This window comes from Thermobia domestica, chromosome 13 (genome assembly GCF_964235325.1).
Source record: "Thermobia domestica chromosome 13, izTheDome1.hap1.1, whole genome shotgun sequence".
NCBI classification, from domain to species: domain Eukaryota; kingdom Metazoa; phylum Arthropoda; class Insecta; order Zygentoma; family Lepismatidae; genus Thermobia; species Thermobia domestica.
Window position 1 is genome coordinate 70,373,397 of NC_137466.1, and position 27,548 is coordinate 70,400,944.

At 32.4% G+C, this 27,548-nt stretch overlaps 2 protein-coding genes across 2 annotated transcripts in view; one reads left to right on the forward strand and one right to left on the reverse strand.

Moving 5' to 3' along the window:
• LOC145668220 (uncharacterized) overlaps window positions 1-17,969 on the forward strand; it is a 112,618-nt gene extending 94,649 nt beyond the window's left edge. Inside the window, exons 19-22 of the mRNA XM_081735872.1 lie at window positions 4,448-4,656; window positions 8,176-8,367; window positions 13,685-13,714; window positions 17,863-17,969. Coding sequence (XP_081591998.1) covers window positions 4,448-4,656; window positions 8,176-8,367; window positions 13,685-13,714; window positions 17,863-17,927 — 496 coding nt within the window. The 3' untranslated portion in view covers window positions 17,928-17,969. The remainder of the gene's footprint in view (window positions 1-4,447; window positions 4,657-8,175; window positions 8,368-13,684; window positions 13,715-17,862) is intronic.
• A 7,514-nt stretch (window positions 17,970-25,483) lies between these two features.
• The window catches only part of LOC145668221 (uncharacterized), a 63,676-nt gene continuing 61,611 nt past the window's right edge, over window positions 25,484-27,548 (reverse strand). Inside the window, exon 10 of the mRNA XM_081735873.1 lies at window positions 25,484-26,570. Within this exon, the coding sequence (XP_081591999.1) occupies window positions 26,554-26,570 (17 nt within the window). The 3' untranslated portion in view covers window positions 25,484-26,553. The remainder of the gene's footprint in view (window positions 26,571-27,548) is intronic.

A 27,548-nucleotide genomic window follows, 5' to 3' on the forward strand; every position in this document is an offset into this window, starting at 1 on the left:
CAAATGAAATCATTTACCATCCCGAAGGATATACAATCCAAAACTATTGATAACCTGTTTATGGGAACATTGCCAAATCGTATTATTGTAGGATTTACATCGAATGAAGCATCCAGTGGAACTATTACCACCAATCCATTTGAATTTCAACATCTAAACATTAATTTCTTTACATTGTACGTGGATGGAAAAGCTGTACCTTCAAAACCATTGCAACCCAACTTTGAAGAAAATCTCTACATTTCATCGTACCACACATTGTTCTCAGGCTCTGGCATACATTTTACCAATACTGGAAATACAATTTCAAGAGCCGACTACAAGAATGGATATACACTGTTTGTATTTGACCTAACTCCCGATTCTTCTGCTGGAGATTGTCACTATTGGAATTTACAACGACATGGCGCCATCCGATTGGAAGTTCATTTCCAAGAGAAATTAGCAGCACCTGCAAACTGTATTGTGTATGGAGAGTTTTCCTCACTCCTAGAGATCGACCACCAGCGCAACATTATCCTGGACTTTTAAATTACAAGGTACGTATACGTTATGTATCATTTCCATTCACGATGTTGAATACATTACAATTAGCTAGTGCTTTACACGGTAGTCCATTATTCAGAAATCATTTTACCGGGGTATTTGCAAGCGATGAGTTACCCTCACGGATTTCTCTTCCTCTGGCAATGATTGTAAATACAGATCCATCCATAAAACTAGGAAGTCATTGGATTGCAATTTATATTGATCATCGCGGTGTTGGAGAATATTTTGACAGCTATGGCCTTCCTCCTTATGTACCACAACATGTTGCATTCTTAAAACTTCATTGTATGTACTATAAATATAATAATAGCCAAATGCAAAGTCTTGGTTCATCCGTATGTGGCTATTATGCTTATTTTTATTTGTGCTGTAAAGCCCAAGGAAAATCTCTGCGTGAAATTCAATATTTGTTCACAACAGTACCCACGGTTAATGATCGTAGACTGCTGCAATATACCTTCCAGGTAATTTTATCATATTTATCATTGTAAGTGTATTTGTTTAATCATCATCTATTTCTATACTAATCATCTTTTTCCTCGTTCTTTTTTACAGAATTCACAATACGAAGCTTTGCAAACGGGTGCTATGCTGCAAAACATGGAAACAAATCATCGCAATCAAGAAGAGGAGGCGGTCTAATGAAGAAACCCAGCTCAATATACAAACATTGTCAATAAGAAAGAAAAAGAAGAAACCAGAAAAATGAATAAAATACAATTTATACTTATTTATGTGTTTTTATTGTCCATTCCATATACAACATTATCAGATTCTCCTAAAGAACTGTGCGATATAAGACGAGAACCCTGGACAAAGTTTCCACCTAATTCCTAGAGAACATTGACCAGGGACCTCGTCGCGCATCAAAACCAAATCATTGATCACGTGACCGTACTACACCCGAAGGGTACTACCAAATTGAAAGGAGATACCGTCCATACCTTATCAAATAGGATACATTGAGTCAGTAACCGAACACGTGGTTGTACTTAAAAATTTGAAAATAGGACCACCGAAACATATTGAGGTCCTGTACTATGCTTCAATTGGACAATTTCAGTGGACCCCCATTGCCAAAATTTAAGAAGGGTGCAACAATATACCCATGTCTTATGATAGGATATGGACCCCTTGTAATCATAGGATCTCATCAAAGGGGATAAAATGGACCAAAAAAAAAACAAACACGTGGTACAACGTTTATATTTTGGCAATTTTTGTACCCCTAAAAGGGAACGATGTAGACCATCCAAATTTATCATGATACATATTGAGGACCTGTACTATAATACCAAATGTTTAAATTGGGCAATTTCCAAAATTTAAGGGGTGGGCCAAGGTACCCCTCCCGGGGTGCACCAATGTACCTATGTCTTATGATAGATAATGAACCCCTATACATGACCATATAATCATATAAGGTAATAGAACCTCATCAAAGGGGGATAAAATGTACCAAATACCAAACACGTGGTTGTACTAAAATTTTGGCAATTTTGTACCCCTAAAAGGGAACGAGGTGGACCACCCAAATTTATAGTGATCTATATTAGTGTTCTATACTATAATACCAAATGTTTAAATTGGGCAATTTCCAAAATTAAAGGGGTGGGCCAAGGTGCCCCTACCGGGGGTGCACAAATGTACCTATGTCTTATGATAGGTAATGGACCCCTATACATGACCATATAATCATATAAGGTAATAGGACCTCATCCAAGGAGATAAATTAGGTCGAAAACCAAACACGTGGTACAACGTATTGCTTACGTTTATAGTTTTGGCAATTTTGTACCCCTAGAAGGGAACGAGGTGGACCACCCAAATTTATCATGATACATATTAGGGTCCGGTACTATAATACCCAATGTTGAAATTGGTCAATTTCCAAAATTTAAGGGGTGGGCCAAGGTACCCTTCCCAAATTTTTCAAGGGGTGCATTAATATACCCATGTCTTATGAAAGGTAATGGACCCCTGTATACGCCCATATAACTATATAGGGTAATAACACCTCATCAAAGGGGATAAATTAGGTCAAAAACCCCCGAAATTTAAATTTTTGGCAATTTTTTACCCATAAAAGGGAACGACATAGACACCCAATACTGATAGAGGTACATACTATGGTCCTAGGCTACCATACCAAATTTTTAAATTTGGCAATTTCCAAAATTTAAGGGGGGTGGTCCTATGTACCCCTGCCAAAATTTAGGGGGTGGGCCAAGGTACCCCTGCCAAAATTTAGAGGGGGTGGTCCTAGGTACCCCTAGGTCATTGACCCCGGGCCAAGGTCATTGACCTTTGACCTATGACGTCACAAAAATTTTTGCTGACTCGGCGAGATATAACGGGGGGACTACTACTACTCAGTCTTAGTTGTAAACTAGGATTGTATTCGAAATTTCCAGAAGGTTTTTCGAATACCAAAAGTTTTGTCGGACATAATGTTGATCTCACAGAGGTTGATTCAGTTATTTGAGCCAAATTTAATGTGCAACTGTACCGTGCATGCGGAACTCATAGCCGTGACATTGCCACGAAACAAGCAACAGTATCTTGTTAGTCACGCAGCAGAGTAGTGTGGTCGAGAGTAGTCTGATGCCGCCGAAACTGAACAAATTCTGGGAGGAGTTCATTGTGGCCCTTTTCGACGCTAAGTTCACGGTGTCGTGCATCGTAGAAATGTGTCAAGTGCGTAATTTTCGTGTAAGTCGTGCCACTGTTAATCGTATTATACTGAAATATGCGGCACTGGGTTCTAAGCCCACCACACCGACGCTAGCAGCTAGAACAGTTTCTCAAAAGGGTTCATGATCGTGGCTGGTTTCTCGTAGAGGGGCAAACTACGTCTCTGAAAGGAGGAGCGAGACGTCAAAGTCAATCTACTAGACTTATGTCCAGACTGAAATGTACCCAGCATGAAATTCTAGCATTGTGCGGACAAGAATTGAACCAGGTTGAACTGTTCCAAATCACGGCATCCAGCCACACGGCGAAAAATCGCTGAAATTCTACCGTCGTATGAAATAGGAAACTGTCGTCCCTTCTCTCACATCTCTGTGAAAGAGTCCAGATACCAGCTCAATGAACTATTGTACTTTCTACTTCTCAAAAGGTGCCTGCTCCATCATCGAGTCAGCACAGTCTCTGACCCGTGGAAAGCCTGTAGAAAGGAGTGGGATGCAACACCTATGGTCCAGTTGCAACCAGTATCCTGTAATTAAAACTCCTATACCATGCAATAGAGCCTGCATATCGAACACTACTGGTAGTGAAACAAGGCATTTACTAAGTAAGAGGCATACTCAAATTCTGCTCAATATAAATTAGTCAGCCTTTGAATTGCTAAAGTTGAGTCGAAAATAATGTCACTTACTCTTTGCACATTATCAGGTTTTCAGAGAAGTCACTTTGTATTTACCTAGCACGGATCTAAACAATTGACGAGCCCATTAGAGGTATATAAGTTTTATTGCGCTCTTATTCACATGGTTAAGATTCTTGTTAAATCTGGAAACATTTAAAGCCTACAAATGCAGGCAATAAATTTAGATATTTACTTGGACACTTGTTCACGAAACTGAAGAGATGGGAGAATATTTCTAAGTACTTTGTACTATCTTCGATTGTATAATTAAACTTTTAAGTTTAAAAAAAGTACATGAAGGGTGTATTTTTTATCAGTTTCTTTAAGTAAATCACTAGATTTGAATACTTAAGCTTGATCTACCCTAATATTGTTCTGGTCTGTGAAAAATTTCCTCCAATTCTATGAGTATAAAGCCTTCTTGTAAGTAACAATTATATATCATAATTATAATTATTAATACAAATGATTTGTATATAAGTACAGAAGCTAAAAGTTTAATACAATCTCTGTTTGTCTTTGTAGATTTATTCCAATACGTACATGTGGACTTTATGGTGTTAACGGAAGTGTTGGAGCTTTAATACCTTACGCTCAGGCCCACACTTGTGGATTTATATATGCTTTGGAAGAAATGGCACCAACCTTTAATTTTGAATGGGATTTTAATATTGATATTAAACGCTTAGGAGAAGAGATTGCAAAGGATAGAAGAAAAGGAAAAGCAATTATTAGTAATTATCAAATTTAGATTCCTTACATTTATTAAAGTAAATTACGCCTAAGGAATATATAATTCGCACTCGCAGGATAAGATTGTCGTAACTCAAAAAGTACTTTTAATTGTTATCAATTTTTAATGTGTAATAATTAAGCCACTTGGATGCTACGTATCCCAACTCCAAAATTGAAGTTTTCCAGGGATGAAATTTGAAGTTTGACATATACTATCATGAACAATTCTAATTTCTGTTGTTTACAAAAATCTTTCGTGAAAGGTATCCATTTCATTTTTCTCGGGATGTGTGGGGGAGTAGGTCACTTGGAATTCAAGTGGTTCAATTATGATTTATATATAGGCTATTTAAGAAAGGTTTTCTCTGCAATAATATTGATAACATACATATTAAAATAACATTACAATCCTTGAAAATAGAAAAGATGATCAAGTTTCTTTAGATACAACGATTGTTTGTGGGCTTACTTGTAAAGTGGAAACTTTAAGAGTTATGATAGTCTTATTATTAGTGGGAGAAGGGGTTCGAATTAACTATCTATACAGACTATATATTCGTAAATGCAAAAATGTAGAATATAAATAGAAGGTCCTTATTCTTTTATAATACATACATACTTCATACAGATCAAATATTTCACAAGGGTTGCACTACAAAATTCCAAATGTGTAGATACTGAAAAATATTTGTCAATAATAGTAATAACTACCTGTTAAATACTGTTTAATTTCTCACAAAGATTGATTGATTAAGGTTTAATGAGGACGTCAGCGACTTCTCGCAAAGAGAACTAATTAATGTCTCTTATAACTTATTGTAACAAGATATCAATACATCTAGTTATTTGTGGTCGTTTGTACAGCATACGAGTAGATGCTAATGAGACAATTACAAATTAAATATGAGAATAAATCTTTTTTCTATAAGAGGACTTCAATTGTAGCTTCAAAACAATATATTTGGGAGGATACAGGATTCAGGATACACAGTTTCTCCATCTAAACACATAATAAACTGTAGGTCTCGTTGTTCTGTATATAGCGGGATGTCTCAACTTAGAATTGAGAGCTCTACAGGGGTTGCTGGAAATGAGGTGAGAGAGACAAGTGTAATTAGGATTTAGTAATGGAAAAATATATTTTTTAAGTTATTTTAATATACATACTTTCATTTGTATACTTATTGCCAGTGATTTAGTTGGTCTGGAATGCAGAAAACGTAAAATATTTGTGTTAGATATTCTGCATTTCAGTAACAAGTTTGTTTATAAGCTGAGAGCATTATAGCCATTCCGATAAATGCTTTTATTTTTAAAAATTAAATTACTGTTTCATGCCAAATATAGCATAGAACATTAAACAAAAGTTTAATCAAATAAAGAGTTGTTTGAAACCACAATAATAATAAAAGAATAATTAGAAAGGTTACTACAATCCGAAAATTATTTATGGGATTGGCTGGCAAGAGGGTGTTATAAAAAAGGATCGTGATATCATGTGAAATAGGTTGAGATCATGTGAAAACTTGCTATATAACCTCATTGCTGGAAAAGAGCATAAATACACCAATCAATGAATCAGTGAACCAACCAATTAACCAATCAATCAATCAATTGATGCATCTTAATATCTTTAATACATATCTTCTCGGTTAAAAACGGTGTTAGATAATGATTGACGCAGTATAATTAGAAGTACCTTTATAAATATTTCATAAGTATGTTTGGGAGTGGAACTGGGAGTGAGACAAGTTGCAACAGAGTACTTTGCGACACAAAGAGAGTAAAACAAGATGCCTTCCTTGCTCTTACACAGTGTTCTTCACATTAAAAGAGAAAGTCAAGAATTTACATTTTTAGGAACTTGTCTACCAACTTATTTATGTAATAGTTACGATAATTCATTATTACTGTGTATAGTCTATATATATTATTCCATAATTTTCATTTTTTTCACAAAATTGGCAACATTGTTATTGAAGTGAGTTGTATAACTGGTAGTGCCGCGTTCAGACTGCACAATGTTGAACAATAATATATCGTGACTTTTATTGCCAGAAGGAGTTTAAAGCAAATTAATTTATAATTTGTGCTAATATATGAACAATTGTTTAGCACAAAAATAGTGTACTAAGTATGATCATTCAATATCTGGGATAAGCACAACGTAGCACAATGGTAGTGAGTTAAAATACTACTTGTATTACACCGTGTTGGAACATGAACATTGTCACAGGTCAGTTAACTCAGTCTCCTTGCAATATCAAATGGAATAAGGCAGGTGTGTGCAAAAATTAATCTAGAGTTGTTGCGTTCGATATGTTGCCTTCATGAATTCTAATACAGAGACCCTTCCGAAACTTAAACTTTCACAGTATTCCCCTGATTTACCAGCATGCAATTTTTGGTTATTTCAGAAACTAAATATCGGCTTTTATAATAATTAGAACATACAGCATGTTGTATAGTTCAACTATAAACTAAACCAACTTTTTCTTATCAGCAATAAAACTGTTAAAAAGAGCATTGATGAAGACGTAAACGAGAATTGAGCCGAATGTTGCTACAGATACAAAGAATCAATCGTTTACCATTCTTGCCAGCAGCTACAAGAGGACTGACAGCTTCATCCATTCAATAATCCTACCTCCCTAGAGTTTGGATTTCCAGAGGAAAAGTTTTTTCGTTTGTGTGCATATATAACAAATATATTTCACCTTTCAGAGAAAGAATTCTGTGAATGCGAGCGGTGTTGGCAGTTTTCTTGTAGGTCACTTCACAGAATGTGACAGCAACCAGTACTGTCTATATAGCAAACATTTACTTTGACGGTCCGATTTCGGGGAATTAAATTGTCACATCTAGTATAGGTGGAGTTTAGAAATGGTTGTATGAACATAGGGAAGGAACATTGGTTGGAAAGACTGGTCAAAACTGTAACACCTAAAACAATCCAATCAACTTATCTACAAGAATCAACTCTTCACGTTAAATGAAATTTATATTGATTATCTGTCTGTTTCTGTCACTTAAATATATTTAGAAAAAAACTTCAGGAATGACGGAGAGGTTCTAAGTGTGGTATATAATTGGCTCACCTTTTACTAAAATCATTCCTTCTCAGATGATGCTTATAAAAAGATTTTCAGCGGCTAGAATAAGGTGTCATATTAACTCATTTTCATTGTGCTTGATCAAGTCAACATGATGAATAACTTTAAGTGGGATCTGAAGCTCTGAGAATTGAACCTGGGATCTCGACGTATGCAAGCAACTAACCAAAGAGAAAGGCTGCATTCACATCATAATAAGAATGATAATAGTGGTTAAGAGACTTAATTATACCTTTCCTTATCTATATTAAATAAATATGCTTTGTATAGAAATAATTTTCTTTGAACTCAAGACGTTCACTAAGGGATATTCATATTTCCTATATATATATATCTTAGAATTAGTTAAAACAAATATTTATTTAACAAAGAAATTTCTACTCCTTGCCTTCTCTTCCTTTGCAGTTATAATTAGTAACGGAAGTAAACGAAGTTTACGCAATATGAAAGAAATTTATGAAATCTCCAAACAAAGTGGTCATATTGCTTTATCGTTTGTCGTTGGAAGGAACTCCTCGGAAATATCATCCATGGAGAACACTTTCGGTGTTAAAAGCTTCGAAGTTCTGTCAGATGTTGGAGAAGAACTCTCAAGGAGTAAGAACATACTTGAATTATTATGTGGTAATACTATTAGGTATTAGAAAATTCTTAATAGAAAATGCCATAAAGGAAGCAAAATAGTAACAAAAATACTTAGTAATCTCCTTAAATATAACATCTAAACTATCTAGAAAACACATGGTAGAAAATTGTGCTGTTGAGGAAACTGAATTTTTACAAGGTCAGTGGTTCCAGTATGACTACCACTTTAATGTGTAAGTTTAACGTCAGGGATCCGATGTTGCGGTTAGCACAAGCCCAGTGTTGCCGCTTTAACTCGGAGCCGGTGTTAATTTTGCAGTGTAAAAATAACACTGAAATAGTGTGAGAGAAGTAAGTAAATGAACGAAGGAACGTAGGAATAGGAACACCACCATCGTGTTATTTCAATGCATACTCTGTTGTTAGTAACCCACAACTACCATGGTGAATGCGAGCTCCTGAGGTGTGGTGAGTGATCCACAGAGCCTTTTGTTTGCTAAGAATAATGAGTTAACAAAAGAATCACACCTCATTAACTATCCCGTGTACCAAACATTTTAATCCCTTTAGGTAAGTACGAGATGAACTGTAGAAAGCAGTTAAGAATCAGCAATAGATAGATAGAAAACATGTTTTTTTCAGTGATTTTTTTACATAAATTTCTTGATAATTACTCAGTGACATCATAGATAGAATGCAGCGAGTAGAATTAAATGACGGTAATCGATTAAACGGAATAGCAGAAACGTATATGGACTTAGGAAAGGCCAAAGTAATGAAGCATATGAAAAAAAAGGTACCAAATCCCTAGAATTCTGATTGAAGTTGGGATGTCTTTTGCTTATCTGGGTAGAGTGCAAATACAAATAATTAACAACTGAATGAGAAGCAATAAAGAAGATATGTTCCTTTTTCTTAAGACAGCATTCATGTAAAGTGATTACTACAGGAGATGGCCTAAGGTAAATTACCTCCTTTCGGAACTATGAAACGTTATCAAGAAATACTTCTACAGTATTGTATTAGAGCAGGTTGATATGACTAAAAATTCATGATTTCGGACAGGATTACAATATTGAACTCCTCTTTCATTATGTAAAATAAATATCAGTTGAGCTTTTATATACCTTTTGTATGTCTAAATAGACTTTATATCCTATTTTATTTCTATGTACTGTATTTTTACTTTTAAACTAGGACAGAACGGAAAAAGAAAGGTGATCGTAAATATAATAGAATTCCTGATTTAAAGAATTTGCATGTTTCATGGTCCCTATATGCTCAAAATTAAAATGAATGTCTATCCGTTGATTCAAGCTCCATTCCTCCCAATACACGAGAAATCAGTAAGCAACGATCAACACTTTTTTACGTTACAATCTGGAACATGAAAATTGAAAGAGAAGTACTTTAAAAGTTCGTGATACAGTTGGTAGTTGCTCGATCACATATAGTTCAAGCGATAGCGACAGAAGCGTGAACTACTCATAATTGTTAGTAAGGATGGCGTGTGTTTTCTAGCCTCCTACTTGTGGAAAGCCGAGAGATGTAATAATTATAATTTTTAATTATAATATAATACATTATAATTTATAATATAATAAGTTATAATAAATTATAATTTTTTGTGGGCAAAAGTACAAATTCCGAGTGAAATTTACAGAGAAATCGTATGCGTATATGGAGAAGACTATCGACCATGCCAACACATCCAGGTGGACAGAATTTTTTGAAAAAGACCGTGTGAACCTTGCAGATTTTCCACTTGGTTGGCGTCCAGTAACATAATCAAACTAGTAGAATGTCCCCCCATTGAAGGAACAATTCCTATTGACAGGTGAATCAATGTTCACACATTGTCGGTCATGTTCAACATTTCGTATGGTACAGTGTATGATGTGGTGCAAGGTGAACTGAAATTTCGTAAAGTGGGTGTTCGATGGGTGTCGAAGAACCTAGGCCTTGGTGGGTGGACTTCATCTGCTACATAAGGGTGTGAAAATTTATGTTTTACAACTTTTTTGTTTCCGACTTATGGGTGATAAAATTTTGTCAGATTTTTTTTTAAATAAGAAAAAAAGAAAAACCAACTCATCGGTTCGGATTCAAACTTGTTGGAGTCGAAGACCTTGATTGACTACATAAGAGAGTAAAATATAATGTGCAAGGATGATTCCACATTCAATATTCTAAATTAATTAACTCATTGATTATAATAAAAACGTAATAAAATAGTGTTTAAATAACAATTATAGCTCAATATTAAATATTAGGCCAGGCAAATATTAAATTTAAATTAAGAATTTTTTATGACTATGCTTATTTCACTGGAATCATTAACCACGTATTTAAAAGATTTTTGATACTTGATGGATGAGTATTGTTTTCTAAAATGTCCGTACCAAATGTTCGAATTTCGTACGATACTTCGAGTTCAGCTAAATACTGTATGCGAGATGCAGAAGAAGGCACACAAATGTTACCTACAGTAAAACGTGTGAGCATTTGTAAGTATTTTATAATTTGAACACAGAATATTAAGGCACGAATATTTATGATATTACTATTGAAGGTTGAACATTAAAAAAAGAAAATATATATATACAGTACCTAGGATAGAGGACCGGCTTATGGAATTTTGACATTCTAGGTGAAAAATATTTCTGTACCCTATGCCACCCTCACATTCTCCCTATCACTCTCTAATCAATCTCATATGACGGTTACCAATTTGATTTAGTGTTATTACCCTCTTTTGTTTAGGTAAAGGGCCTTTACCTAAGCAAAAATACTCTTCATTACTCTCCTGGCCAGAACGTACTAGTAATTAAATGTAATTTCAATGTCAAATCCGCGGTGAAGTTTGATACCATATATACTTTTATATTTTTATTATAATTGTTCACTCTACTGACGTTATAAACTTTTAAAAAAGAATAAATAAATAATAACGTGTCGCCCACAAAATTTATTGCTTTGGACCCTGAAAGTACATAAGATTGAAAACAACTTTTCAGAGGACTCAGGCTTTAGTAACAATGCAAAATCAAGTCATTTATCTCATTTACTTTATTTTACACTTGCCGCAATGTTTCTCGTTACTGAGATTTATTTTGTCAATTGTGGTTATGGAGCGAAATACTCACCTGCAATGTTGGAACCTATCACGAAACGATGTTTCTTCGCCGTCTACCCACTGTTACCAAATATTTACTGTTTTCAGATTATGACTAATTGTAACGTCATAGTGTTTTGGAATTAGTAGAAATAGAAATAGCTTAATTGTTGAGCGAGCGAGCAGTTTATTTATATATAAATTGTTGAGTATATTTACATGTTTAAAAACTTATTCATAATGTACAACACGATGAAATCGTGAGTTATAGTCGATCAGCGAGCAACATGCAAGATAGGATGAGTACAGCATAATTTAAGTTGGGTTAAATTTAGGTATTATACTAGTTGGGATGTTGTCGCAAGTTATTAGGTAATGTAACCGCATTCCGGATCTGCCTCTGCTGTCCCACCAACGAGTAATTACTTTCAGGAGATCTGAACTTACCTCGTTAAGACATTAAAGAACATTTCCAAAAAGGGATTACAGAACTTTTCCGGATTGCCCTCAGGTCTCAACAAGGAAATGAGCATCAAGCACCGAGTGGTTCGGATGTCTCGTCTCTAAATCCTCACGGACATCCAGATGATCGCTCAGACCACGATACACAAAAATATCATTCATACACGCAACAAAAACACATTAAATAGAATAATACTATCTCATTTATTAAATGCACTGTGTAAAAACTATGTATAGAAGAAAAACAATCACAACACTAAACACTGATGTGGGTATAGACACTTAACTATTTCCGCAAACATAAAATCACACTACACATTTTATGATGTTATAGCCCTTTAAAATTGTATCATATATATATGGATAAAGTATTATATATGAGTGTTCATCACAAACACTTTTCTCACACCATTAAATAATGCATATGGGGGTTAGCACTGTGGGGTAACACTGAGAGTAATCGCAGACTTAAGTTCCTGGCTGCTGCGAGAAGAATCTGTAAAAAGTTGACAGTAGTATCCAGCAGAACAAACACAGGCAGTCACAATGTATAATTTAGGACATTGGTAGGACCTGTTTACTAATTATGCGCACTCTGTGGACAAGGGACTTTACTAAATGGGGCTCACCGCTAAGTAAGTACTTGAACGGCTTCTTGACGTATGCCCCTTTACTTAATTCTATGACGAATTAAACGAACATGTGTTGGTTGTATCGTCACACGGAGAACACTCCTAGAGTTTAAGTGCTCCAGGTGTGAGCTGGGTTGACCAACTGGTCAGTGTTGGTAGTTCATTTTAAAATGTGATCAGGTTAAATTACCTGTATGGATATGAAAATTACATGTTGAAATAATTTACGTTAATTCTCAGTTCACTGGCCACAATGTAGAAAAAGACGACGGTAATTGGTCATGAGGACTTGAGGATAAAAAGTGGCTGAACAATTTTGCTGGGCGACAGTCTGACTAGGTCGCACCTGTTCAGGCTAGTATTACCATAAGTAATTGAAGAAAACACTTAATTTAGTTCCAACTAACTACAGAACGTAATCTTTGCATATTAATGAGTAAGGAAGAAACACTGAAATATCCAAGTAAAGAAATATGATTTTCATACATATAGTTCAGGAAATTAATGTGATCTTTGTTACTTACTAAAATCTCCTCACTGCAAAACAACGTTTCATATATATATATATATATATATATATATATATATATATATATATATATATATATATATATATATATATATATATTGATGAACGATGAAAGACTTTTTTGTTCAAATTCGTGTAAAAGAAATCAGTTACTAGCAGCTCCCATCGAAGAAAGAAATTATTTGCCTTGCAAAAATAAAGTATAAATTGAAGAATGGTTTTTGTCTTTGCAAAATATACAGATCGTCCACAAAAAATACTTATATAACCTAGTCACGATTATAATAACTAATATCAATTTTATTAGAATCTTATTTGTATTTTACTTATTAATACTTATATTAATACTTATTAATATAAAAACCGAACTATAACACTCTTAAGCAAATGTATCATAACCAAGCCAATTTCAGTTTCATTTGTAGTTTAGTACATTTTACGAGTATTTATTAGTTATTCCATTTAGGTAATACTCGATTAAATCTAGATTTACAAATCGGAATTTAATTTTTTCGGATTTTAATCATTTATTCAAACTACTTTAAATTTGAAGAAAATTTATGATTATATACTTCTTATAATATTTTACAGAACATATTAACCCAGAAGTTTTTCAAAAGTGTAAGTACATTAAATATCCATTTAAGAAATAAAAAAAATACATACATAAATGAATAAAATATTAACTTAAGGTAATTTAATATTCCATTTTTCTCTTTTCTTTTAACATTCATCATTCGTGAGGTGAATCAATTTGATCCACAGGGTCCCCTGTAAATAGCCTTGAGATTTGAACACATTACGTTGATTCTGGTTCTATCTTAAATTGGGATTCCTGTAGGTTTACATTTCATAGAGCCTCGGTATTGAAACGGAACTATAAACCTCCAACAAACGATCATTGTAATAATAAGTCAAGTACCATATGTTCTGATTTGATAACAAATTGTATTTCTGTAGCCTACCTGTTAGGAGTATGTCTGACACCATTAGGAGAAGACATACAATATTATTATTACTAGTAACTTTTCTGTCTTTTGGCAGGTCCTGCGACTAATGAAAGTTTTTTTTTTTCAAGATTTGGACCTGAAAATGTTTCTTCCACGTTTCCCGATCTTCAGCTTCCTCTTTTAATTCCCAATATTTTTTCTATTTTTCAAATCATCAGTTGTGATCTTCTTCTTCCTATTCGTCACTTTCCTTCCTTCTTTCCTTCTAAGGTGGTGTGAAGAAAACAATTTCTTCGCAAAATGTGTCCAATCCAATGGGCCTTCCTCTCTTGCGTCCTATCAGTTTTAAAACATTTCGTTTGTTGCTTTCTCTGTCCATTTTATCTCCTCTGTTTTCCCCCAACACCACATTTCGAAGATCTCTAAATATTTCTTCTCTAACTTCCATAATATCGAAGTCTCTGAAAGATACAGTCCAATACTCCATATATATATATATATATATATATATATATATATATATATATATATATATATATATATATATAACCCGATCAACTTCTTCCTTAGTCCAACAATATACAGTCTGCTTTCCTTTTTCCATTTTTGCATATACAGTACATAAATAAACCGTATTTTCCTTCACAACAAAAACTATCAATTATGATTGGCAAACAAACGTCACACTTTGTAGACCTTTAAAACAATCAATTTTCTCGATTTTTCGAAACCTTCGCATGAGAATTTACTCTGAAAACATTTCATTATGTTTAGATAATTTCCGTAATTTTTCGATAACTACACACATGATGTTTTTCACTTGCTCATATTGCTTCCACGTAGGCTGTATTTCTCTCTTACATGTTCTTTGAGACTAGGGAACTCGGATTTGATTCCCAGTGCAAGCTCGTGTAATTCAGATCCTACGGTCTACGTACTACATATAGTGTTTTGAAACGGATGCTAAACTGCAATCCCACCAACACTTACTCATATTATGTTCCGTTTAATAAGATATGTAGATTGGTATATATATATATTTTCCTGTGGACAGTTCTTTTCCATTATACTCTTAATAATGTAGAATTTACTTATGTAATGTAAAGTTATTAACTTAAATGTGAATTAAGAATTACATGAACACAAGCAAAATATTTTATTTATTTTTTTTGTTTTCCTATTAAATATCATTATGTTAGTTCTGTTAAGAAAAGCTTATTATTTTCTTATTACTTTATAATATAAAATTGATGTTGCAGTAAATGTTTATTTATAGTCTGAAAAGTAAATAAAACACCTGTTAATTTTCGTCAATTCACATGGGAGTCTGTAGAACTTACTATATCATACTTCTACATCTTGTATTTGTTATTGCAAACAATAATCTTTCAAACGTGTCGTTTAGATAACTTGAAGTCTTTTATAAAATTTCTAGTGTATTTTTAATTTAAGCCTGTCCCTTTTTGATACTCTAATAATAATAAAAATCTATCCTTATTACTTAAGATGCGTAAAGAAGCCATTGATATTATACTTCTAATTTAATTTAATACTGTGGCGAAGATTTAAGGACATGGTTGAACCATTATAAGTAGGGCAACCTAAAAGCATAAAAAGCATAACAGCAATTCAAACATATGGTTGGTACCTTGAACATGGTTCGGGTTGTCTAAGGGTCCAGAAAAAACTAATTTTAAAAGCATAATAAAGCATAATTTTAGAAAATAAAAGGATAAACATAATTTAAAATATATAGCACAATTCTTGGAAAATTCTATTAGAACAATTCTTGGAAAATTCTATTGGAACAATTCTTGGAAAATTCTGTTTAATTGCAAGGTTAACATACTATATTAATAGTATTTAAAACCAGTATTTACAATGCAAAATCATTGAGAACGTAACAATGCAACAATGGAAAGCTTATTTTTATTTCGGTGCAATCCTTTGATGTGAAAAAAGAAAAAGAGAAAAGAAGAAGAAAACTTTCCGTTAACAATGAATAGTACACAAGAACTGCAAACTATATTGTTATGTTTACTTCTTGAACTAGAGCACTTTCTGTACGTTTTTGGTGGCATCTTTTACTTTCCCTTTTTGTATGTATACATCTCTAAGGCGTACACAAGTGATAAAAAAAACTGACTCGAATAAAGCATATCTCTTTACAGTGTTAAGCAGAAATTTCATTATGAAAGAAACTGGTTGCATAAAATATTAATAAATAGATCAAGATATTTAGAATATTTAGTGCGTAGTAAATATTATACATTATTCACGATTAATGTAAAACAATGATTGAAATTAACAATAAAGCATAATAAAGCATAATTAAACAAAAAATAAAGCATAATGTAGGTTGATCTAATTATAAGTTAAGGAACAACACGTAGAAAGTGGCTCTTGGATGTCTGTCTCCAATGTATGTATACTCGCCTGGAAGATATGAACTTGAATGAATCCAGACCATATTTTAAACCTAAGAGTTTTGGAACATTATCGGATGAAATTCGAAATTTCTTCCTACTACCCTACAAATAAGGGTAGTTTATTGGAGTATGGAAATATAAACCAGCGATTTTCTCGAAAACGGCTATAATGATTTTGTTTATATTTGATTAGCTAATAATTATATCATCAACAACACTACAATAAGGTGTAAGTTGTTTCTTTCTCTAGGAAAACCTCAGAAAGGGTCATTTATTCTTGAGACGAGTTACTTCCTCGAATACTACTCAGGTCATTTTGTTCACATTTCATAAGTACAGTACAGCATAAATCATTTTCTATGAACAGGTCTAGAAGGAATTAGGTTTTTCATAGAATTTTCTAAAAGTAAAAAATGAAAAAAAAACTGTTCAAATGATTTTATTCATATTTCGTTTATAAATATTTCTCTAGCAGTCTACAATATGACATCCATAACTTTTCACGAAAAATGTCCAAGCAATACTTAACTTTTGGGGATGTTTCCTTAAAAGTCTTTCGAAAACGTGTATTATGTTTTTTTTTTAATATTTCATAAATAAATGTTTCAGACATAGTTGGAGTATGAAAAAAAAACACACTGCTGAACAAGACTGTACTTATTTAATATAAAAACATATTTACATGTGACGTTTCGATCTTCTAGCCAAGATCCTCGTTAGACGTACACTGAGTCTGACTCAGTCTACGTCTGATGACGATCTTGGCTAGAAGATCGAAACGTCTCATGTAAATGTGTTTTTATATTAAATAACTGCAGTCTTGCTCATCAGTGCGTTTATTTTTTGATTTTCTTTGCAAGACATATGACTATGATTGTGCGTCAGTTGGAGTATGACTTGAAATAATTTAAGAAAATAAATCTGGAAGAATTGTGTGGTAATCCATATATTTTATTGATTCTGTGTGAGTGAAGAAGAACTTAAGAATTCAGATCTTTCCCACCTCTGGGAGATAAGGAAAATCTTAAAGAAATTTTTCTTGATCATCCTTTGAAAATATAAAAGCGTAGAATTATAACTATATTTCAGTTTAAGATTTCTGGAATACCCTAAAATGAAATGCAATAGATCTCGTACTGTTACAGTGTGAATTAACCTACAGATTCTTCTCTATCTTAGTTCAAGCTTTACCGGCCAGTGTTCCACGAAATTTTAGAACTTTAAAGAAACAATTAAAGTGATGTTGCCTACAAGATATAGTTCTGTCTCCTCTTGAAAAGTATGCTGTCATGGAATATACTGTTATTAGTTTTAGTATATTAAAAATATTACTAAACAGAAATGACAAGAAAACCACTGACATTTATTCAATTTTCTTTTTATATTTTAGGCTATATTACAGAGTTGGCAAGATTACTTTCCTATCCAAAGCATCATGAATACAACAGAAACTAAATGTAGAAAAATGTAATAAAAAACTTTTTATACAAAAACAGAGATATTTGTTTTATTTAGCAATCCTCAAATGTAATGGTCATTAATTCAAGATCTCATTTCTTTTTTTTTTTTTTTAAAAAAAAGTCATCTCTTTATTCCTTTAAAAGACGATACCTGAAGCAGAAACAAATGTTATGTGTTAAGAAAGAACAAATTTTTCTCGAATGTAGAAAACACAGATCCAACTTTTTGAATATATATTCAGAAAATGGATCTGCGTTTTCTATACGAGTATTCGGACGCTATTTGTTCTTACTATATTTGGATATATTTAAGGTTTGAATGAGGCTTGTTGAGAATGAGGCTTGCGTTGGAAATGAGGATACCAGGATACGGACTAGTAATGTTACGGAGTAGTGGCATGTGCATTCATATTGAAGTTGCTGCTATATTATATTCTGTGTGAGCAAAGTTTGGATTTGTATTCGGTTTAAGATGAGTAGGTAAATTTCGAATCTCTTATGTTCTTTCTTGGAATGGAACCGGAATCTATATTTTAAAGTAGGCTGACATGTGTGGATTAGTTTGGAGTGCTATTGGTAACAGAATCTTTATTATAGAATTTGGAAGTATAATGCATTAAATGTCTATGACGTAATATGTGTGATTATGTTTGATTTTGTACAGAGATTTAAGCCTAACTCAGAGCAATGGTACGTACTCTTGTGAACGTAGAGATACTCATTTCTGGATTTAAGATAAGAATAGTTTCATGGCAGAGATTTGGATTTGACGTACCATCACCTCACTCAATTATAATTAAAAATATATCAAACTATTATTTTATACAATATATTTGCTTTCTTTTCATGAACTCATAGTTTATGTTACATTTACTTCCCTCTAGGGAAGAGCAAGTGACATGGAAACAAGGCAAAGGAAGAAAAGTAATTAGTTCTCAAGATATTTTACATTTAAGTACTGGATTCTGATTTGGAAATTCATAACAAAGAAAACAAATAGCTTTCTCTGAGAGGTTGTGCGACGGGTTACTGGTTTGAGTGGGATCAAAAGTTGATAAAACTCATTTTGATTAAGAACATTTTCCACTATATATATAAAGAATCTATGAAGTTCTTTGGAAAATATGACACAATAATTAAATGTAAATGATATTTTTATATGTTAAACCTGGTGTGCCAATGGAAGCTTTACGTGCCAATGAAGCTTCTATTGATGCTGATAGATTAACGTTTCTGTCGTTTACAAGAACAACTATTGTACTTATTTTTGTTTTGTTTTTTTCAGGGAAGTTTATAGATCCAAGATATGATATGAAAATATTTATGGTCTATGCTACATGAAAAAACTTAACCTATGCTATCTGCACCCACTCTTGCTTCCTATTAAAACCGTAAACCATTGCACAACTTCTGCATTATCTCAGAGAAAACTATTTGTTTTGTTTTTTGTACATTCCAGGTCCTACAATATAACGTTTTTCAGAATCCATGCTAAAACAACTTTGACGAAGAGTAATGGGCGGAAGAGAAGTCTTTCTGACAGGGATCGCCGAGGGCGGTAGAGTAAATACGGCATAAGTGTATGTGAAACTCAAATCAGCACCTGAAACAGTGTATTGTGACAACCATAGTCTGACGCAGGTTGCATAAACTGAGCAACCGCGGTTGGGTTGCAATTTCCAAACTCATAGTCAACTTCAACGACACGTAAGCGTGATGAAAATTTTAACGACAATATATAAAATTGACTGCCAGTAATTGGAGAAGCAAAATATAGTCCAAAGAGTCCTTTTCACCTAATTTCCAACAAGTTGTCTTTATATACAGCAAATACCCAAAGATGATTATTTTCCGAACTTTCTCCTCTAATTTACCGTGAAACATAACATCGTCTGTGGATCGTAATTTCCTAATATTCCATAAGTCCCGTGGTACTCTGACAGAAGCATTACTGCCTGTGATTAAGCAAGAGTGAACACGTGAATCCTATGGCCCAGATTTTTTTCAGTCATTCATGTAATTTTCCAGGATTATAATGAGTAAATTCTCAACGTTGCAGTTGTTGAGTCGTGGTTTCAAGAAGATCCAAATGAATTGATATACACAATATCTTTCGGGAATATATTCAAAACTTATATTCCTCTGTTCCACGAATAATCAGAGCTTTTCTGTTGATTAACTATTGAATTCTTTGTCATATCAATCAGCAAAGTTGCATTTTCTGTAGACATTTCCAATATTTTTATACCATCTTTGTGTATATAACAAAGTCATTTTAATGTACGCTGATCAAATAGACACGAGCGTTGTTAGAAGGAAGGAGTAAGATCTCCCTGATTTAATACCTGCTTGTCTTCTAAGGGCTCTTTGGAGGAGGTTGTCTAATGCTAGTGATATTTTTATGAAGGTTGCAATATTCTGCTGCCGATGTTCTTCAGCTGCAATGTGGAGAGAGATATCCAAAGCGTCAGTATATTTGGTGTTCATCTAAAGATGCAAAGGGTCAAAAAAATATGGCTTCTTTTTTTTTTTTAAGTAAAAAGAAGTTTACTTCTACCACTGGTTATTTGTTTGGGAAATTTGACTTTTTAAATATTTCAGTTTAAATTAAGAAATAATGTACTATTCATATTTCGTTTTCCATTATAACACAAAAAGACATCTAATTACTGTATTGTAAAGAAAAAATCATGAAAAAGAAATTCACGAATCAAAGAATTTGAGAGGAAATAAAAAGAGGAAATCGGTGTAATAGTGAGTTTTCTAGTTTCAACAAATTGTTTGTACTTTGGAAATATATTAGACTAATATTCAAAAACTAAACATGTTTAAGTAGAAAGTTTAAGCGTTAGCAAAAACTATTCTGAAAATGTAAGACAAAATGTGCAACAAAGCTGTCATTTAAATTTTATAAGTAAAATAAATCTTCATTATAGCTAGGTTTGACATAAGTTGAGGCCATTAAAATTTGAGAATTACAGAGTTAAAAATTTTACCCAAAAGTTTATTTCAAATATTTTGAAACGATACAATAGTAAAGAAAGAAGAAATTCTATGAATAATGAATTTTACTACCACATCAAACCAACATCATACCCAAAATAATCAATTATGGCTTTAACTTTCTAAACGGAATTCAGTTTATCTACGAGGGTTCGGCGTTTGAGACCCGGATTTCAATCCAATTGGGAGCTAATGTGGTTCATATTTCACATCAAATTGTAGGATCACATCTTATATAGCCTTGCTGCTAAAAGGGAACTTAAATTGAAATCAAACAAAAAACAATCATATGTTCTATCGCAATATTTGTTGCTCAGAATAAAAGTGTTTTCCGAACAGAGAGCGAGATGTAATCGAAATTTATTCCAAAACAAAAATCTTTTTGTAATGTTAATATGGTTATTGTATTTTTTCTTCCTGCCAGTATCAATTTAGACAACCAGTAAAACATATGACAAAATTTCAAATTTCCATGTACTTGATAAGATAGTTGGGCACCCAACACGACTCTTCTGCTATTGTGGGTTTCATTACGTTTACTCATTGGCAACCAGTGTAATATAATGTTAGTTCTAAAACCCATGGCAACGAACTAAACATACGACTCACAAGTACTGGATGTTGTAAACGGACTTCCACAATTGCAGAGTCTACTGCAGAAATATAGTAGTGGCACTTGAAAAAATAAAAGAACGTAAAGCAAGAAAAAAACCCAGAAAATTTCAGTTTTTTTAAAAAAAAAAAGAAGCCGACTTTTTGGCACCTTTGTGTTTATTTAGAAGAGAATTTTAGAAAGAGCTCCCAAGAATTATCAAAACTGAAATCACTACTAATCTTAAACAAAACAATGGAAATGAAGTGCGAGACCCATATTTTAAATGTATCATCATTTGATTGTTTCAACTGAGGAAAAATCTTGGACTAATTTATAATCGGGACAACTTTCTACCTAAATCGAACCCAGAACTTCCAGATTTTCAAACAGGAATAGCAAGCAGTATGCAGTACCCGTTCGATGATAATATGTTGTACAACTTCAACGTTATATTAAAATAAATCATTATAGTTATTTTCTACAATGTTCATGATGTTTTATACAGAAAGATAAAACAGTTTCTAAAAATTTAAAATTTATTATGCGGATTGGAAACTGACATCAGTTTCTACACTATTTTTGTTCAAAATCAAGTTTCATTTACAAAATATATGCATATTTTTATGAATAAATTTGCAATTATTATTTTCAATGGATTTTTATGTAATATACACGTTTTACAATACAAAATATTACAACTTAAAATATTCATTGTACTATTTCTTGCTCTTGTCTACAATTAACAAAAATATTTTTATTCGTAATAACATAAATATCTATAGATCAGATGCGAATTGTAGAGTTAAAATAAAAAAAGAAAATGGTTTCAGTTGAAAAGTACGTAAATTGTTTTCCTCAATTCTAGTTTAGTTTCCTTGTATGTATGGAAATAGAAATTCTAAATGATCTAAAATTTATTTACAAAAGTGTTTTATTGTTAAAACAATTCTAGTTATGTAATCTGTTTTTTAATTGCATTATATTAATTTAAAGTATGAAATAAAGTTTTGCTTAAATACGTCATAATTACTTTGTTTTATTTGCGACGCTCACATTGATTTACAATTTGTTACCACAGATATTTCAATACAAACATCAATCAACTGTGTTAACTTATATAGAAAGTAACAATATTTATGGCTATTTATTTCTATCAATTAAAAGTTGTTTATGATAATTATTCTTCCAGTATTGCTGTACATATTATTACATTACGTTGTATTAATACATTGCTCCACTCTCGTATTTATATTTTACATCTATACGATTAAAAATTATGTATTTAAATGATAAAGAAAATTTTATCATTTTTCGAAAACAAAGCAATTTTTCAAATCACGTCATTAGTATAAAGTAATTTCTATATTCAGTTGTTATAAATAAGAACACATGGTACAATCCTAATAGGAATTATACTTAAAATTGCTGCCATATTTATAACTTTACGCTAGATATATACGAAAAATGCTTGATTATTACTATTATTATTATTTTGAGATCTAGTCACTCAGTACATCGGTAAAAGGGAAGTTTCGTTTACTCTTTCCAGAGTTCCAGCGTTCATTCATTTGCCTTTCAATCTTTCAATGTTGAATCTCATTTCACAGTCCCCCTTAAATAGGTCATCTCAAAGGTAAATCAGAGAAAATTTCCTACTTCTACAAACTAGGGGACTATTACCAAGTTGTGTACACAAAGGTTAAGCATGTTCACGCCATTACGATAGTTTAACATAGCTTTTTATAAACAACTATAAACTAATTTATCACTTTTTTTTTACACAAAAAGGTTTGTTTCACAATACTATTCAAATAGAAATTCAAACCTCAATCTTTAATTTAAATATATCTTAGAACAATAGGATTTCTCAATATAAAACCATTTAAAAAAAAAAAAAATCACATTCCTTTCAAAACCTCTTTCAAAAGTATCAGAAGAATCTGAGGTATCATTAGTACTAGAAATTTCAAAAGATTTCTAGGATCTTGTCCCGAACTTCAAATCTCGCTCGTGAAACCCTTTTGTAAATTTACAACAACTCCGTTCACCAATTCATATGTCTGACCGTAAATAGAGAGACCGATACAATATATATGTTAAAAAAGAAAAGAGCTTTACAAATGTTACTTAGCTTCAGAAAATCTGGATTCGATTAATTAAGTATAATACATAGATGGAGAAAAAAATATTTAAATTCTTATTTCATTATCAATCAATAATCAATAACTTTAAAAATTGCAAATCAATAACTTTATTTATTATTCTCAAGATTTAAAAATTTATCTTTCAACATAAAGAAACAATTAAACATTGTCTATAGATGAATCAGGTCGAGCCTCAAATGAGCAATAATCGAGTTACTAATTCCAATAAAGCATCACACGTACCAGTTATTCGTCATCATCAAATAGTTACATCTACGAGGCGTATGCCAAAAGAAGGCCTATACTTTTTACCCGGGGTTTGCAACACTGATGAAGTTGAGCATGCGCAGAAGCATGCCCTGGTATTTTGTTCTTGCCGTAATACTAAATCCTACCAAATGTGAAGTGAGATCTGTTATGCGATTTCTGAACGCCAAAGCGTAGAGTGCAGCTGTTCGTCGGGAATTATGTGCCATTTACAGACCGACAGTAACGAGTGAACGGAAAATCAGATAGTGCACAGAGTATTGGGAAGGATGTTCAAATGTTCATGACGATGAGCGTAGCGGATGAACAGGTTAACAAGCAAGTGTGATCTAATTGCCCGGTCACAATAACTGAACTTGTCAAAGAGTTTTCAAAAGTGTCCGCCAAAACGCAACTGGCAAGCTGAGTTAACACAAACTGTGTCCGAGGTAGGAGCCAAAAATGCCAATGCTAAAACGAACAAAGAATGACAACTGCATGAAATGTTTTTTCCGTTGGGTTAAGATAAGATTATATATTTCCTCACATAGTGACAGGGAATGAAACCTGCATGTCGTATGCTACTGGAGAGTCGAAGAACAGTTAATGCAATGACACCACTCTGGTCCTCCTAAAGCGAAGAAATTCAAACAACACACAGCTGTTCGTACTCGTATTCAAACGACACGTATAATTTCATGAATTATGACTGTAAGGAATTCCTAATGAAAGCTTAAGTCCTAGTAATAGCTTAAAAGTGAATGATAGTACACGGTGTTGAATGTATAAGTCTGGTAATCACTTTGATTACGGAGTTTTAACATTATAAACCATTTTTTTTTAAATACGTTTTGCAATTAGCTGAATTTGAATTTGACCGCTCAAAAACTTCGGTCGCCACTGTAAGGTGAAAATCTATTAAATCAGTTTAGTTAATTACAAATACATTACCCGATGTAAACCTTGAGAAAATGTCATCAATTTCGCCTTCTAAATATAATTCTATAAGCCGAAAGATTTACCAGAAATTGTCTTATAGGATGAATAACATTGTCCTTCCAGTGTCCAAGTACCCGAAGAATGTCGAATTTTTCCTTAAATTTATTAACACTCCTACCTTCTCTGTCGAAAAGTTCGATGGAACATGAAATAAGGCCAATCATAAAAAATTAGTCCCCCATCATTTTATATTAAATTTCGCGGTTGATCCAAATTACACATTTTAACAAGAAGTTCGTTTCTGTTTCAAAGACTGAATCGTTTGCGCTCTAAAAGGACAACACCTGTCTTCTATGTGATGCCACCAAATAAACTGACGTTCTAGCTAGTAACGAATGCTGTTTCACTTCTACCACAAAATCTATTACTTGGTTATAAGATGTGAGGTTATAAATAAGCTCAAATATTAAAAAAGGAAAGATACAGAATTTTATTTACAAATCACTAAAATCTATAAGTATCATAACGAATTAAACATACACTTAGTTTTCCTGCCGATCAAAGTTTCGTCTAATATTGGTGGAAGAAATGCATCTTTGGTGTTTCTTTCCTTTTTTCTTAACATTTTTTTTCAATTTAGCAAGCAGTTTATTTTTTTAAGTGAATAGAGCAGACATTAAATTTAAAGCACGAAGTAAAATAACTTGTCTCTCAAATTAAACAAAACAAGATCTACACCAGTTTAATACAAATAATGAATTCTCTTCACTGGTTGTTGAAGTTGTTTACAACGTATGTATTTTCTGGTATTATATTTTTCTTTTGTCGAGAGTCTACAGTAATAATGCGCTAAGGATATACACCGTATTATTAAAATTATTGTGTTTCTCATTTTTGCTTTTGTAAATACCTCAATAACAACCTGTGGCGGCTTTAGAAGAAAATCACACTGGCAAAAATTAACATTATTATAAGCTAAGAGAATTGGGACACATTTTATTGCCATAAGTTGTACACAAGAATTGGCACATATGTATTTTAAATTTTCTTCCCTTTACTTCTGGAGATAAAATGTTAATATTTTTTTTTTACCGAATTGACTTTCCTGAATAGCCGCCATTGATAACAATAAATAATATGAACATGTTCTAAAATAGGCTCTTTAATAATTGCGAAATGGTTTTAATAAACTAATATTTTTTTTTACAAATCTTGTAATATAGTGAAGTAATTTAAATTGTCAACAGTTATGATGTTGTGAACTGTGCCTCTGAGTTTCTAACGATTAAGAAAAAAACTTATATAGCTTATTAAATACCACGGTACGTACTATCTGGCTTATAATACGATATGTTTTTCATATTGAAGAGGCAGTGTAAGATGGAGAAAAGATTAGGCAAATTGGCTATAACTTTTATTTACACCACTAGCTGTTAGAAGAAAATTATTCTCTTCAAATTGTACACTAAAATTTTAAAGAAAGAAGTTAGGGAGATCACAACAAAGATCCTAAACTCTATATAGACTAAATTCAAGAATAATAATTTTCACTTAAAATAAGGATGTATAATTTACAAAATCTTAAATTTAATGCACCTAATTTTAATAAATTTAAGTTCGTTTTAGCTGAAAAACGTGTCTTCTTTTAACGTTTCCAATTTAGACATTTGTTTGAAGGAACGTAAGATGGCATTCTAGCGAGCTTGATTATCTGAAAAATAATTTAAAAGATAACGAGATTTAGTCAATTTAACCATATTTCCTTTACATGTGAACTTACATGTGAATTGAACAAGAAAGCTGTTCAGTTACTCATAAATGCTATTAGTATTTTTCAATAATGAAATATTACTTATTACAGTCAATTAATTTCATAGATTATAATTCATATTGGAGCAATAACTTAGCAAAAATTCTAAGCAACAGAAAAGCACATCTAATTAAATTTCTGATCAAACAACAGAGGTAATATCAGGGATGATACACGAACTATTTTCATAGAATTACGTTTCAGTTCGTCTGAGTGTTTAGTCGCGGATTTTCGCTTAAAATGTGCCAACACTTATATTGAGCATCTTATTTGATACGTTATCTAATCTGAAAATATCTACGTATCGTAACCGTGTTTCAACTGGTTATTCATAAATAGTGCTTTATGTAAGAATTATAGAAGTATTACTATTTTATTGTCTGGTCTTCTGAAAGTAAGAAATCTTTTGAGCCTACACCCGTGGACGTGATTATTTCATCAATAATATATTATATATGTGATTATTTTCCATAACTATCACGTCTTCTGAAATCAATTTTAAACTATCACCACTTGATCCCGAATATTATGTAGAAAACAACTAACCTTTTTAAAAGTTTGATCTATTACTTGTAATATTGGTTTAAAACTGTTAGATTAAATTTATATAAGTAAACATCAAAAACACATGAATCCTGTTTTGATTTATCGAAGTTACAACTATATATATTCTGTCATAAATATATATTCTTTGACATAAATATCAATAGCACTAAGAATATTGATATTTGTTTAGTCCAGCTACATCTACCACTTACATCATAGAGCTTTTCAAGGCTAGGTTTCTGGAACAAGGCTGTAATTATATTTTTCCAGGAAATATTCCAAAACATTTATGGTCAAAAATCTGACAACATAAATCGCCAAATATTTCACCAT